Genomic DNA, 16,647 nt, shown 5'->3' with positions numbered 1-16,647 from the left:
TTTTGCCCAAATTTGGAAAATGTTTTTATTTCTTACTAACTATTAACATTTTACATAAAAAACACTTTTACCCTCCCTGTTGCAGCAAACCTAAGTATGTGTTAAACTGATTCTATTTAAATAGGGAATAAATGTGATATTTTTAAGGAGACATTTTAGTGTAAATCCAATCAGGCAAATGGAAATTCGCTTAGTCTGCAGGTTTGCTGCGGCGGGGGTATTTAGCTTGGGACAGTAAACCTGAATAGAGTAAACCTCTCTTATTTCAAACCCAGTTAATCTACGAGGTCAAATTCCAATAACACATCAGAAGACTATTTTAAGTTACTGGTTGATAAATATTATTAATCTAGAATTGTAAAGGAAACTAATGAATAGCAGAACAGATATTTTCATCCAAGCAACAGTTTGAGAAATCCAGAATCGGTGGAAATACAAGGCCAAATAAGAGAAACTGTGTTTCTAAGCTTCTACTAGAAGCTTTCAAAATTCTATAGGGAGCGAGCTGGTCTAGTGGTAGTGTGTAGGGCTTCGGTCCCTGAAATCTTGGGTTCAAATTCTGTTAATTACCAATGGCATTTAGCTAACTGATAAGTGACCTGGGGTGCGAACACTTATGAACTAAGTATAATGGAACCTCAAATCCACAACTATTGGATAAAGATAAGCTTTTCATAACTAATTTTGTTATCTTTATCTTAGCCAGGACTAACAGACCAGTTGGTTCCTGCTAAAATTTAGGTGTACATTGTTCCAAGTTCTATGAAAATTGAAATGCCAAATGCCTTTTATATAGTGATGCCTATTCTACCAACCAACGTATCATGTGTCCATAGAATTGTGCAACTGACGTAGGCCTACAAGTGTGCAAGTATTTTCCTTTTTTTTAAATCAACTCCGATAAATATTTTAAGTTTTAAAAAAGTGCCAGCACTATCCATTGCTCAATAAAATGTCTTATAAGATATATTAGCAGCAAACCTGTATCATTCATAGTTTTGGACTTAATCCCAGTTGATGGAAGTAATCATAAACACTATGAATTAATCGGAATGTCATATATTTTACTGAGACACAAAAATACAATGTGGTTAAGAAACATAATAGCAAAGTTAAGACAAAACTGAACAATACAAAGGTGTCAAAGTCAATCAACCAATCTTTAATCTTAACCTACGAAGAGCGACTGACGATAAGATATGTTCAACTACTTTGTACATCAGGCAAACGCCTTTGAAACTGTTTGTTTTTTTTTACAAACTTAACGAGAAAATTGGCCAATGACCAACATTCAACTGCTAAAACAGACCACAAGTTAACTTTTAACAATAACATATTTATGTGTATCTTTTATATCTTTGTAAGATCTCCATGAAAGGTGTAGGTAATAATCCAGCAACCAAGTAAACATTAATTCTGTGATAATGCTGACGAGTTAAGACTATTAAAGTCAAATTTAATTTTGAGGCACAGTTTCCTAAACAATGATTTTTTTTGTCAATAACCAATGTAATCAACATAACACTTTTATTTACCAAAATTTTACTTGAACACTATGATTCAACATTTGTGTATTTATACTGCACAATAGTTGATTGCAGACCTGATAAAATTATAAAGAAATTCATGAAAATTAATTCTCCATTGAAATTAACTAAAATGATTTATACTAACATGTTGAATGAAATGTATTTACACTTTTACCACACTAATAACACAAGACAGAAATTAAATTCAATAGATAATGACAAATATTGTAATTTTCTTTTAGTATATGATTACAATGCAGTGTAAATATATTTCCAAATGTTATAAGACTTCAAACTTATATCAGTACTGTGTGAAATTGAATTTTACATATCTCAGTACAAGTTCTAATCATGTGGATATTCTGTACAAAGGATCATATGATCAGTTTTTAAGTTGCTATAAATTTATCAAATTCAAGTTAAATTTAAATCCAATTGAAAGACAAGGAAAAGTTGGCTTTGGCTTTTGTTTTACACACAATGATTAAGTGGTATTTTAAAAAATAAAAAAGGTTCTGGTATTATACAAGCATAACAAAAAATATATATTTCTGCCAACGAAATCGTATAATAACAAATATAACAATCTAGGCTAACTCCAAAATATTCTTGCTTCAGTCACTTAACCCTATGTGAAAATAAAGTGTGACAATCTCACAATATATTACATTTTATGATAAACGTAGTACGTACATTATACATATGGGTAATCAGTAACATGGAACAAAATGCTCTTTAAAATAAGAATTAAGTTTACATTACAATGACTTAATATTAACAAAACAGTACTGCTCAAATGGCTCCAAGGGTTTTTAAAAGCAAGTTTTACATGAATCTTAAAACAAAACCTACATGATATATCATTGGGAGTGTTTAAAATATTCCAATTCAATCAGTTTTACTAATACAAATACAAAATTTTCTAAAATACAACAGTGTTTCAGTTTAAACATTCAACATCTGTGAACAAAAATCCTAATCTGTGAATTAGGATTTTTGTTCGGAAAATGTATTTTAGCTACGGGCATTAGAAGTGGTAAGAAACAGGCCGATTTTAAAAATAATAGAACAAAAAGTATTTATAGCTTGGAATGTTTAGGTGGAGTAAGAACTAATATAATTCTCTCAACAAACATAAAAGTTATTTATGTGAAAACCTAAATTTTCCAAATAGCCTATAATGGCCAAATAAAATCTGAGGTAAAAACGCCCAAGAACCCCATGTTAAAATTTCCTTTCAGAAACCATTTGAGCAGACTACCGTTCAACCGTAACCAAACCGTGCTAGAACAGCCTACAGTTTAAAATATACATAGGTGTTATAGTACAGCCAAGCGACCACAAATGAAATATTTTAATCGTCCAAAACATGATTTGCAATTAAATAAACATGTCTCGGTTTTTTCCGACATGCTCCATTTTCGTTTTAGAGAGTACAAAAAAGCGATTGTTAAAACAAAAATCTGACCAAATAAACCGGAGACGCATCTAGTCGGTTACCAATCTTCCCTAGACCTAACAATTGCAGTTGTTCTTGTTAGACTGCTGATCGTTGACGAGGGTGTTGGTGCCGGACTTCTGTGACGGTTTGTGTTGGACACCAGACTCTGCAGCATTAAGATCCAATCTGCGACAAATGGGAAAAACATTAGGTTCGGAAATATTACTAGTCTTTGCACCTTACTTGTCTGCAGTTTCATATGTTGTTGGTGTTTCAAATGTTTCTGCAACACTATTATCAATTACCCTTCTCAGGAAACATAATTATCCGCTATTACTTTGTTGATGATGGATCATAAACGTAAACACACAAGATTACAAACAAGGTACATTAAAATTATGATAGGCCTATTTATCGTAAAAGCAACGTACTGAGGTCACAGAATACTAGAAAGTTAGTCATATTGTTTTAGTTATAGAATCTGCGGTGCTGAGACCTCTAACACCGTTCATTGATCAGTGTCTACCACACAAACAATAACACTATAACAGTCAACCAAGCGGCCAATCAGAGAAGTTTTACACTTCTCTCCTAGGTTGCAGCACAATTAATAGTATGAATGAGGGATTGGTAGCAAAATCTGGGTTTAAAGGGAATTGGTGGGAGATATTAATTGGTTTAGAGACCACAAATAAGTTATAAGTTAAGAAAGAAAGGAACCAACTAAGGCTGCGGCTAAACGGGCGTTTTTTTCACGCACAAACGCAGCGTGAAAACACGCGAAAAATTAGAGTAGCATTGGAACAAATAGGCGACCACTACTGCGGGAAAACACACTGCGTGTGGCATACCTCATTACATTTAACGCTGCTCATATTTCTCGCGTTTTTTCACGCTGCGTTCTTGCGTGAAAAAACGCCCGTATGGCCGCAGCCTTAGAAGGCTTGATGCTAAAAAGAAGACGTCAGAGCTTCATTTTAAGAAAAGGGTAGAAACACTTTACCAATACACCTGCTAAACGGGAACTGCTGAACCAATGATGATCAAAATACTAGTATGATCAAAAATACTCTCTCTTCTTATCCAGAAGAGCCACCTTGCAGTTTAAATACTGGTTTTAGTTCCCAAAAAAATAATTTTTATGTGTATTTGGTTCACTTAAAAATGAATAATAATCATACTAGATGTCATGTCACTTATAAACAATAAAAAAACATTGCTAAAACAACATGATTCTAAAAAGCAAATAACCATTACTACATATTACACATACAGTTTTTTTCTACACCTAATCACTTACTTGCCATCCTGAATACTTTGGTATATTTTCTTTGCTGTTTCAAAAAACGCTTCTTCAACCTTATCACCTCTGAAAAAATCATGTTTTAAGTAAACAAGAAACCATTAACACAATTACTCACAAATGCACACAATTTCATAAAATGTATATTTAACATTCAAGATAATTAATGCAGACAAAGAATTTATGAATTACCGTACTTAAGTTCTAAATATACCTTCAATATATAGCTTACTATTTAGATTCTACCGTAACTCTGTTGCACCTTTTTCAAACTGAGAACATCTGTAGTTTTGGTTTTTTTTAAAGGCTTTGTTAAACCAAATTTTGTCCCTGGGGCTTTCGAACCCTGATAACGAGAAATAAAGTAATCGAGAAATATAAACTGGGTAGGTAAATTACTTAGAACTTAAAACTCTACTAGCTTAACTCTTGTATCTAAAAAAACCTCTTAGGGTTACTTACGTTTTGGCACTTGCTTCAACGAACATGAGTCCATTCTCTTCAGCAAATTGAGCTGCTTCTTCGTACGTAACGTCTCGCTGGGCATCCAGATCTCTCTTGTTGCCAATCAGGAATATAACCTAACAAATGTTAAAGTTTACAATGGCAAAGTGTTAGAGTGCATGGGATGGTTAAAATGGCTTGAAATGGCAGTAAATTAGATTTAGATCAGAAATAGTTTATAGCCTACCTTTTATAATTAATTAATATTGTCCAAATCAATTCGGACCGTACCACATTTGAATACCTAATACAAATTTTGATGATCGGATTTTTCCCAAAATTTGGGATGCACAAGTGAGCGACTTGATTTTTACACAACACATTTATCAATGTTAATGTTGGGATATTATCACAGTTGTAGAACGCGTCTCGCGATCTAAATATTCATGCTTTTACATTGGAGTAGGATGATAACGTTTACATGATCACGGGAGAAGTATATTTTCCGTGACCACAGGAGACGACAATGATGTCTACACGACTGTGAGAGATATTCAGGATGCCACGACCACGAAGACAATGATGATTTTTCCATGATCGTAGGAGACAATGATAATGTCTACACAACCACGGGAGTTGCTCATAATTTTAACCCCGATCACGGCTCCTGCCTTCTTTATCACAGTGGTTTTAGGGTTTTCAAATTCTTTCCGTAAGGGTATAATCAGTTATTTGAATAGTTGAGTTAGGATAGTTGGAGTTTTACTGTAGGCTGCCTATTTGCATTGAAACCTTTCAAATTTCAGGTACTTGACCAGCCACAAAGAGCGGTCCGATAACCAAAAATCAAATCGAGGCTTTACAATTTAAAAAAAGCACAGATAGCAATGGTGGTTTTACCGTGCTCGGGTTGGTCAAATTCCTCGTGTCCGTCAGCCAACTGCTGAGATGGTTGTAGGTAGATCGACGAGTGATGTCATAAACCATCAGAGCTCCGGCTGCACCTCTGTAGTATGATCTACATCCAGCAACAATCAATGTCAAACAATGAAGAATGTTTAATGCCTTAAAGCTCAAAGTTGGTACACATTTTCAAAGCTCAGACCTAACTCAAACTCAAAAGTTAAGGCCTAGTTAAGTTTTTTGACACCTTTCTGTGATGTTGACCTTACTTCACCTTGGTTGTGATGTTGTCATTGTAAACGTTCGGTCGAATTAGGAAAAGTAACATCATATATAAAATGTCCTACAGTTTTATATAGCCTTGACAAATAATAATAATGTTACTCAATCTGACCGGAAAATTTTACAAAAAAAAATTGCTTTGTTCTATTCCAAGCAAAGTCATTACTGAAACCCAGATGCCTTGTCATAGTGTTATCAATGGGTCAATTATTAATGCTAGCTGTATCCAAGAAAGAATGAAGTTAGATGGTTTCAATACTAGGATTTGGACAGTAAAGTATTCTTTTATCAGGATCTATCTTAACCAATCAAGCCAGATGTCCAAATTATCCCTGTCATATTGTTTGGTGAAATACAGAATAGTGAAATATACAAGTTTATCATGTGTAGTAGTATCTATTAATTCTTTTAAACATACTTTAATATTTTATTCTAGAATGGTGACCATACGAATTTAGGTATTTATTACCTATTGCGTATTATTATGTACCTTATTTATTAAATTAATTATATAGGCTACCTGGTCACAGCCCTGAATCTCTCCTGTCCGGCCGTATCCCAAATCTGTAGTTTGATTTTCTGTCCGTCAACCTCGATGATTCGAGTTCCAAACTCAACTCCAATTGTGTGAGGACAATCGGCCATAACTAAGGGAAAAATTGTGTAAAAGTATTTTATCAAGTATTTTATTCAAATCACAGACAAACTTTGAAATTAGCATACAAGATTGATAGCTTATAAGGGGGAAGGCCTATTTTGTTTTTTTACCAGTAGCAGGCCTAATAAATATTAAAAGATTTAAAAATAAAACTAGGCCAGAATCGAATAAAATTGATTTAGAGACTGGCATACCTCTCCAGCAGCAAACTTGCACAGGCCTAATATATTTACAAAATTTTGCTTTCCCTATTGACTTTTTATCCTATCAGGCACGTAACATATGAAAATCATACTTCAATCCATGCTAAATAAAAAGGCTAAATGATTGCTTAGATTTTCTGCCTAGAGAAAAACTTAAATTATGCATTTACTGTAGGCCTACATTACTAGGGCAAGCTTAGCACATTCAGTAACTTCAGAAGTTAACTACCGAGCTACTAGATAGTCAAGGCTTATTGCGGGTTTCAAATTAAAAATTGATTAAATTTGATTATCTTTTTTAATTGTAGAACAATTGCCTTAATTAATACAATTGCCCAGGCAGTTTATTTTGATAGTAGGGTACCGGTACTCAATTAGTCAATTGTTTAGCTGGGTTGGCACAACGACACCACTAATGCGAAATCTAAGAATTAGGCCAGGAACTGTCACCATCTAAGAATTAAGTTAGGCTCTGTCATCATTCAATAGGGAATGAGAGAAAACTGTACCGTATGTAATACCACTTAACTTGGCCTGAATAGGCCTACTACCCTACTCGTATGGTAGATTACAAAATTATATTATTCATGTTGAAGCCTTCCGGAATTGGTAATCAATTATAACAGGTTACGTACCTTGACGTCCACAATTCCTCTTAGTAAGTGGAATAGAAGAATTGTGGACGTCAAGGTACGTAACCTGTTATACAAAATTATATTTTACAATTATCTTTAGGCTTGTTAAAAATAAATTTTCTGTTGTAGATCATTTTAAGTATACTTACATTTTTTGTCTGTGAACTGGTGTAAGAGACATGATTTCCCAACTCCCATATCTCCAATGATAATATATTTGAATATATATGAGTAGCTGTAAGGACCTGAGCCAGACATAATGGTTTCTGAAACAGCAAATTATGTGTTGAATGTAAGGGTAAAACATAAGTAGATACTTGCAGAAAAACTAAGGTGTATTGCATATTAATTGGGAGATGTAAGTAGGTTTCCATCCAGCCGTAGGATCTGAAGCCCACCTTTGGTTATGGCTAAAGGTGTCGGCAGAGTTGCAAACCGACCCAATTCTGCTATTACAGTAGGCTACCGACTTTGAACCCTTTTGCCCGTGTTTATAAGTCTGTGTTAATCATGGCGAGAGGGGTTTACATTTCTACACGGGTTTACCATTCTATTTTATTGGCAAAACTGATTGGCTATTAAGTTCCAGGATGGTTGGTGAGTCTGGTGGAATCTTATTTAAAAACTCGCTAACAATGCACTTACAGTTAGTTCTTTTGATGATGGTACGACAGAGAGAGAAAATAGGTCTGAAACACCGGTGGTAACTGCAGCGGTCAATTTTAGGACCTTTTCTGTATATAGTTTATGTAAATATTTTTATTGTCATGGTCATGGATAATGTTTTTGCATGTACGGTATGTATGCAGATGATACTTCTGGGCTGTGCTGGGCAAACAATATGGTAAATCTTAAAGCTTTATTAACGCTTTATTAAAGCTAATTTATTAGTTTTTTTGAAGCTGCCACTGCTTATTTTTTAGAAATAGATTAAAAGATAAACTTTAATATTTTAAGAATAAACTTTCATGGTATGATATGACTCATAGTACGGTAATGATTTTTGTAAATTTCTTGGAATAGGCTATTTTTTGACAAACATTTTACATGTGATAAACACATTGATCATGTTGGTGCTAAGGTCTTGAGTGGCATTTCTTTGCTAAGAAGACTTTCAAACTATTTGGACTGTGAAACATTAAGGTCAGTCTATTTTGGAGTGGTGTATCCATACCTGGCTTATGGTCTTGTCCTGTGGCGAGGTTCTTTTCACAAATACACCAAAAGAATTTTTCTATATTGCAAAAAAGAGCTGTAGGCCTACCGTCCGCGTTTGGTAGCAAAAATTAGCACAAGGACTCCTAGCAAAGGCATTTTTGTATCATACAACATTACGACTTTGTACCCAATGTAGGCCTATGTACCAGGTGATATGTTAGGTTAAGTTTAGCTGTTGTTCTAGTAATTTAATTTCTAATGTCTAGGACAAATACCATGACCATAACACTAGACAGTTTAATGATTTTTTCAGAGTGAGTAGACAGTTCAAAAGGACAGAGAATATCCCTTACAGTATGTCAAAGAAACATTTTTTTTCAATAAACTACACATAAAGAAATTAGTAGGTAAAAATTTAAAATGGAAATAAAAAATTTGTTTATTAATAACTGCCCAGACAGCCTTGAAAATTTTAGGGTACCGGTAATTAAGTTGAAGGTATAGGTACCTATTGTGTACATGGTGTGTAACTTAGATGGTTTGTTTACCTCAACAGGATTCTTTCATTGTAGAGCAGAAGGCATGGTTTTGTAGTGTTTTGCATGGTTTGCACAGTATGATATATGCTACTAATTTTGATGATTGAAATGCATGCTATTTCCATGTCAAAAGCAATAAAGACATTTTATTTCATTTCACCAATACATACTTTTGGTTTAAGAATAATAGACTACAGCAATATTATGCCTTCAATGACTTTATTTGGATACCGTACACAGCAAACAGCAATAGGCTAAACTTCTTAAGTTACGTCACATTAAAATTAAAATTAAATTACAAGGCCTAACTTAAATATCTGTCCATCTTGACTCACGAATGATGATGAATGTGGTTTCAGTGTAAATTGTGAGGTTAAAAAAGGAACACCATGCACTAACTTATGCGTACGTATTAACTTACATTTAACTTTTAACCCTCCGAGTGTCACGCGTCATAAAAATGACGCACAACACACTTTGTGTAGGGTCACGCGTCACTTTTATGACGCACAAACATCGTTTACGGCGAAGGCTCTATGACTGACTGAATCGGATTGAACTGGATCGAGTTAGGTATCGTTCTTTCCGTAATATTCTAAGCTTTCTCCAGAGGTCTGTCTCTAAGCGCTATTCATTTTAGTTCCGAAAATATTGTAGCATACAGCTGACGTGCGTGTATTTGTAAACAGCTAGGTTCCCCCGGACCGATGACTGATGTGTTTTATTACGTTTATCATTGTTTTAGTGTTAAAAATCAAAAGTAGTGATATACGTGGTGCATTATAAGAAGATTTAAGTGGTTTTGAAGTGCTGGTTGATGATCCTGAAGAAGTAGGTAGTGATATTGATGTAAATTATCAGCCAGATTCCTAGCTATGGTTAGGCTATGCATTCTTAGCTAAACGCTATGTACTGAAATCCGTTTTTCGCTCATAACTTATTTATTTGATAACTTACCTCGCTATATGATTATATATTTGTAATCCTCATTAAATTTAGAACAAAGTGGCTATTTTCAAATATTTATAGGCCTATAATTTATACAATTTCATTGAGCGCGAACTTATTTTTTTTTAGAAAATTTTCGAAATTATATTTTTTTTTACCTAAAAATTTTTTTTTTGAAAAAATGTTCCTTATGTTTTATATATAATATTGAAGCCCATGATTTTCCAAACAAAATGGTATATAGAACATTAGAATTGACATTGTTTTAAGCTTCTCAGATCCGTTTTAATAAAACCTTGCAAAGGGGCCAAAAATAGGTGGACATTAAGGCCTAAACTATGGACACTCGGAGGGTTAATATAAAAATACCATTTTAAAACCTTACAACTTATGACTAATTTAGAGACCATATAATGCACCTATACCTTCATTAGGTCTCCTTTTGTTACTAAGTTTAACTTATGCATATTTTCCGATAAGTTTAACACTAATACCGAAACCCTACCCAGGCTGACGCTAACCGAAACTCCCGGTCTGTGAGACGCCACATAGAAACACACAAACTTAACCCCTGGGCCTGTAAGACCCCGCTTTAAAATACACTATCGCTGGGCTTCTGAGACGGGCATGTTATGAACAGATAACCTGTCAAGGTCACGGCACCCACGCAAAATGAACAAACAACAGGTATTATCAACAGGTAGGGGAGGTAAAGGGAGGAAGGTATTGGGGGAACAGAATCCCCCAAGTAAACAGTGTTGCCAACATGCGTTTGTGAAAATTCCCGTGGGTCTGTCAGTACGGGGTTTCGGTATGGTATAAGTGTTAAGTAAGCTAGGTCTAAACCTTTTTCATGGCAAGCAAGAAAAATTAACACTAAACCTAGGCCAGGACAATGATTTAAAGACAATGATAAAGATATACTGCTGGAATTATTCTATCCAAGCCTCTCTAATGACTATTTAAGGGTTTAATATCCTGAATTAAGTCCTTTAATTTAATATCCTTGTGCAATTTAGTCTGCACACATATAACTTAGGCCTATTAAATTGATGGGTAGTACCTAACTTAAATATTTTAGGTCCTTTCATATTTTTAAGGCATATGCCTAACTAGATAAAGGAATTAATCTTGAACTCTACATAAAATACCGTTATCAGGTCTTTTAACGAGATAGGCCTGTCCCACTCCTTCCCATAACAAACAAAAGTTTATTGAGATAGGGCTAGGTTCAGACTAAGTTATAATGGTATCGACAGGGAACATATTGTTCGTGAATTCTTCAATATTAAACTGAGGCTGATGTGATTGAATATAAGTTAGTGTTCTAATTAGATTTCCTTTGTAACGTTATGTAAAATATATTGCTTTAAATGACGTAGACAAACAAACGGAATTAGCAGTAATCTGACATTAGTCATAGGTAGTTCTGTTGGAAGTAGATATTGTATGCATATTTTAGAGAAGGGCTTACCTATAAGTAATAAATTCGATACAATACTTTAAAATGAGCCAAAAGTAGGTTCTAAAGACTGGAATACGTCGGTCAAATTAGGCTCATTAGCAGAAAAATACTAATAAATATCGACAATACACTGACAACACATAAATAATGGCCGACTACCTCTATCGGAGAAATCACCTGTGACAGCAAGACTGCAAGACATTCTAAAATGGGTGGATCATATGTGAGAACCAACGTCTGCACACAGATTAGTTCCGAAAATATCTTTGTGTGCGATATGTAACAAAGTGTTAAAAAAACAAAAAGGATATTTCCGGATTTTATTATAGGACTAGAAGTTCACCATCGTAATACTGTAGTTCCTCCTGGAATACGCCTCTTTAAAAATTAATATGATGTCAATATCCATGTAATAATTTGCACGTAATTGTAATATATATTGTAATTGGTATTGCCATAGATTAAACCATATTAAACATACTCCTCAAGGGTACCCAATTCATATCAAGAAAAAGATAGCAGAAAAGAGACGACTCAGAAGAATTTGGCAAAACTCAAAAAACATAAATTTATATAGTATCTATTTACTTATTAATTATTCATTCACTATGTTCTTACTGTTACCACTTTACTGTACTACTTAATACCGTACCACCTTCACTGTTGCATGAATTTTGCTTTCTTATAACATTTGTATCCATTTTTTGCAAACTGGTGTAAACCGTTGAGAGAAAATAAAAATAAAATAAACGGTATCAGCATTCTGACACATACTTTGTCCCATAAGTTTGTCAACAACCTTTATCATGTGTAAGCGGTGAGAGTTATACGGAAATGGGATTTGTAAAATTTTGTTCAGAATATAAAGGACTATAACATACTAAATTTTTATCAAAATCGTTTGGGCCATTTTTGTGAAAATCCCATTTTTCCGTTATTTTTTGGGGGTTTTATGGGAAAATCTCCGTTAAAAATAAAAATTTATAAAAAAATTAAAAAAGCTATCAAAATTGTAAGGGCCATAACATACTATGTTAAATCAAAACCAGATTTTTTTCTAAAATCCTTTTTTTTGTTGTTTTATGGGGTTTTTATGGGAAAATAACATAATTTACAATAACTTTTGAACCGTAATTTTTACAGAAATGGGATCTGTACCATTTTGTTCAGAACTTAAAGGGCTACAACATACTACATTTTTATTAAAATCGTTTGGGCTATTTTTGAGAAAATTCGATTTTTCCGGTTTTTATGTGATTTTATGAGAAATCCCCATTAAAAACCAAAATATCAAATAAATAAAAAAACGCTGGAGATACCATGGATTAGAACCTACATACCAAATTTCATCGAAATCGGACCACAGGTGTAGTCCCTAGCTCTGTACACACACAGACATACACTCACACACACAGACATCACTTTGAAAACCACTTTTTTGGGTCCAGGGGGACCCAAAACGAATATATTCACTCAAAATTCAAACTCAAAAATTTTGACGAAAACAATAGTTTCTCCATATGGTATAGGGGGAGAAAGTAAAAATAAATAAACCCAAATGATAAAAACCAACTTTAACCTTGCAGTACAGAATTTGAAAAGATTATTGTACGACACAAAAAACCGATGGTTTGAAGAATATACTCAATCTTTGTCGCCTACGAAAACTACGGATTACTCTTTATGGAAAGTTGCAAAAAGGCTGAAGCAATCCCAAATTTCAATCCCACCAATTCGTAAATTGGATGGAAGCTGGGCTAAGAGTGATATAGAAAAATCTGAAGCTTTCGGTGATTACTTTTCCAATGTTTTCAAGCCAAATGTAGGTGTGGTTAGTAATGAAGAAGAAATAATAGAGTTCTTGGACTCTCCACTTCAATTTGGCTTTCCTCTGGAAAAATTCAGACCTATAGAAATCAAGGCAACTATTGACAAATCGCTAAATCCAAAAAAAATCTCCTGGTTACGATTCTATCACTGGGAAAATTTTTAAAGAACTGCCGAGGAAAGGAATTATTTTTATTACATTTCTCTTTAATTCTATATTGAGACTAGACCACATACCAAATCAATATAAGAAAGCCCAATTAATTGTTATACCAAAACCAGAAAAAACCTCCTCATGAAATCACTTCCTACAGACCTATAAGTCTCTTACCTATGGTGTCTAAGTTGTTTGATAAATTGTTCCTCAAAAGACTACAAGCTCTTTTTGAAGAAGAGTTGACGTCATTCCAGGACACCAATTTGGATTTAGACGGAGACATGGCACCGTAGAACAAGTCCATAGGGTTGTTCATACAATTTGAAACTGTATGGAAAACAAACAATTTTGTTCGGCTGCTTTCCTTGATGTCAGTCAGGCATTTGACAAAGTATGGCACTCTGGCTTACTATTCAAAATTAAGAAGTTACCACCCCATTCAGTATTTCCTATTTTAAAATCATATCTTACCAACAGAACTTTCCAAATTAAACATCAAAATTACTTAACTGACCTTTACCCTATAGAATCAGGAATCCCCCAAGGAAGCGTACTTGACCATTCTTGTATATTCTCCATACATCGGACCTGCCAGAAAGTGTAAACACTATGGTTGCTACATTAGCGGATGACATGGCGATTTTATCTGTCCACGACAATCCGGCTCAAACTACAGCAAATTTACAGCTAAACATGGATGAAATTTCACATTGGTTTAAAACATGGAGGTTCAAAATTAATGAAAATAAATCAGCACACATTACTTTTACCTTAAATCAGGCTACATGTTCTCCAGTATCCATGAACAATATTCGCCTCCCTCAAGTAACAGAAATAAAATACTTGGGCATGCACTTAATGCAAAGCTTAATTGGAAGGAACATATCTGGACTAAAAGACAACATCTAAATTTAAAAACAACTTAACTTAATTGGCTTCTTGGATCTAAATCAAAACTTAGTACACAAAATAAATTGTTACTGTACAAAACAGTTCTAAAACCAATGTGGACTTATGGGATTAAGCTTTGGGGATCAGCAAGTACCTCTAACATTGAAATTATTCAACGTTACCAATCAAAATTATTACGTAAAATTGTCAACGCACCTTGGTTTGTTACCAACAGAACACATCATAATGATCTTCAAATTCTAACAGTTAAAGAAGAATTACAAAATCTAGTGAAAAATACATTGTAAAATTAGAAAATCATTCAAATCATCTTGCACTTAATCTATTGGACAATCACGTCACCATTTAAGACTGAAGCGACATACAATATTGGACCTCCCATTCAGATATGCTAAGTGTTATCAAAATTCTCTTTGTTAGCTAGTGTTGACAGTGGTCAATCACTAGCTCATGTTCTTCAAGTTAATGTTGTATTATTATTTATATCATTTGATTATTGTTCAACTTGAACAGATTGTAAATTAAAAAAAGTTATTATTAATGCAAATTTGTGATAATCAATTATTACACTGTGTAATTGGACATTGTTTCTGCTGCCATCCATTTGTTAATTTTATGTATTCATGTACATAATCACCAAATAAACAAATAAAAAAATTGTGTCCTTTAGGTGCTGTTTTATTTTTTAGAAACATAAGGACTTGTGACAATGAAGTAATTAATTCCACAAACATCAATTAATTGATTAAGTTATATATTTGACTATCGATACAAATACAGACAGAAATAATACTTCAGTAACCAATAGTCAATGGTTATTGTCCAAGGTACAAATCATAGATCAAACAAACTTGTTGGCTAGTCCATTCTTCAAGAATAGCCACAATGGATAATTGATCTGGATATTTATTTATTTCATTGGCAGCCAACATAAAAAATACCCCCGCCGCAGCAAACCTGCAGACTAAGGGAATTTCCATTTGCCCGATTGGATTTTCAATTAAATCTATTTAAATAACAATATGTTTAACAAGTACCTAGGTCTGCTGCTACAGGGAAACTAATATAGTGGGTTTTTAGTAGAATATCAATAGCTTAGTATAAAATAAGTTAATTTGCAAGTTTGATCAAAATATATGTGTAAACAAGTAAACTACAACAGTTTATTTATTTATTCTGCATAAGAATAGCATGGTAATTATAAATTTAAGATTTTTTGAATTTTTCCATGACCAATAATCGTAAAAAATCCTTCAATGTACTAAATTATTTGTTTTTTAAGCTCTAAAAAATGGAACCAAGAGAAATTAGAAATTTTTTTTGTTTAAGGGTCAAAAATTAGAAAAACCAATTTTTACCCAATAAAACACCGTTCCCATAGTCCGATCATGCTGGTTCGCGAACTCATTCAAGTTTACCCTGCCCTACAGCTTCAAGCCAAATTTAATCAAAAACAGACAAAAAATACTCCAAAATGAAAAAAAGCAAATTGGACTCGGGCCCAGGTCTTACCATGAGACCTACGGTAATACTGTAGCTACTTTCCTATAGGGAAATTCTCTAAAACATAAAATCACTAGTTGCACTTCTTGTTGAGTGCTGCTGGTGATATTTTTTTGTGTACTGTACTGGCAGTGTTTCTGGCATTTTTATCCCAAAAACGAGATTTTGCTTGGCAAATGCATGGATTAAACATGCTCCCTAATAGTGTTTGAAAGCCTATGGCAAAAGCTACCAATTACCTTTTAAACTAAATAGCATTGTAGTTGCACTACCAGTTATTTAGGCCACAAGTATTGGCTAATTCTAAGTACCGTACTGCACATTTTTATGTTCCTAGATTATTTCACCGATACAACTTTTATTTCAAAAGAAAATTTATCAAGAGTTGGAATATTCCAATAAAAAAATCTGGTAGATAATCACAACTCTGAGAAGGGATAGAGGTGGGGAATATTGTTACAGGTTTTCTCAGTTCTTCAAGAATAAGGCATTGTAAATCCAATTAGGTGAATTTGCGTTTTGAAATAACTAATTACATTATGTATAAACAATGTTAAAAGTTAATGCTAATAGTTTTTACCTATTTCGGTGGCGTAGCACGGGCTGCTAAAACAACTCTGCAACAGGGCTGTTCAGGTAGCAATAGCCCCCATCAAGTGTCTACTCTAGTATGTGTATACTCAATGCTAATAATAACTTACTTTTCAGTGTTAAAGGAATAGTAAGGAAAAACTTCTTAA

The 16,647-nt window shown here is 33.7% G+C and overlaps 1 protein-coding gene across 1 annotated transcript; it reads right to left on the bottom strand.

Annotated features, from left to right (window-relative positions):
* Positions 1-1,043: 1,043 nt before the first annotated feature.
* On the bottom strand, positions 1,044-11,683 carry LOC129004643 (ras-related protein Rab-14-like). Its single transcript, XM_054433195.1, has 7 exons — positions 11,518-11,683; positions 7,548-7,664; positions 6,423-6,549; positions 5,618-5,735; positions 4,736-4,854; positions 4,271-4,339; positions 1,044-3,156 (listed from the first exon to the last, which is right to left on the bottom strand). Exons 2-7 carry the CDS (start codon positions 7,654-7,656, stop codon positions 3,045-3,047), a joined length of 654 nt encoding a protein of 217 aa, XP_054289170.1. The 5' UTR covers positions 7,657-7,664; positions 11,518-11,683; the 3' UTR covers positions 1,044-3,044.
* Between the last annotated feature and the right edge of the window lie 4,964 nt (positions 11,684-16,647).

The sequence above is a fragment of the Macrosteles quadrilineatus genome, unplaced genomic scaffold, assembly GCF_028750875.1.
Source record: "Macrosteles quadrilineatus isolate MER2022 unplaced genomic scaffold, UCM_ALF_1.0 Scaffold_10__1_contigs__length_6754688, whole genome shotgun sequence".
In the NCBI taxonomy this organism is placed as follows: Eukaryota; Metazoa; Arthropoda; class Insecta; order Hemiptera; family Cicadellidae; genus Macrosteles; species Macrosteles quadrilineatus.
Note: the sequence above shows the minus strand (reverse complement) of the source record. Positions and strands in the feature narration are given on the sequence as shown.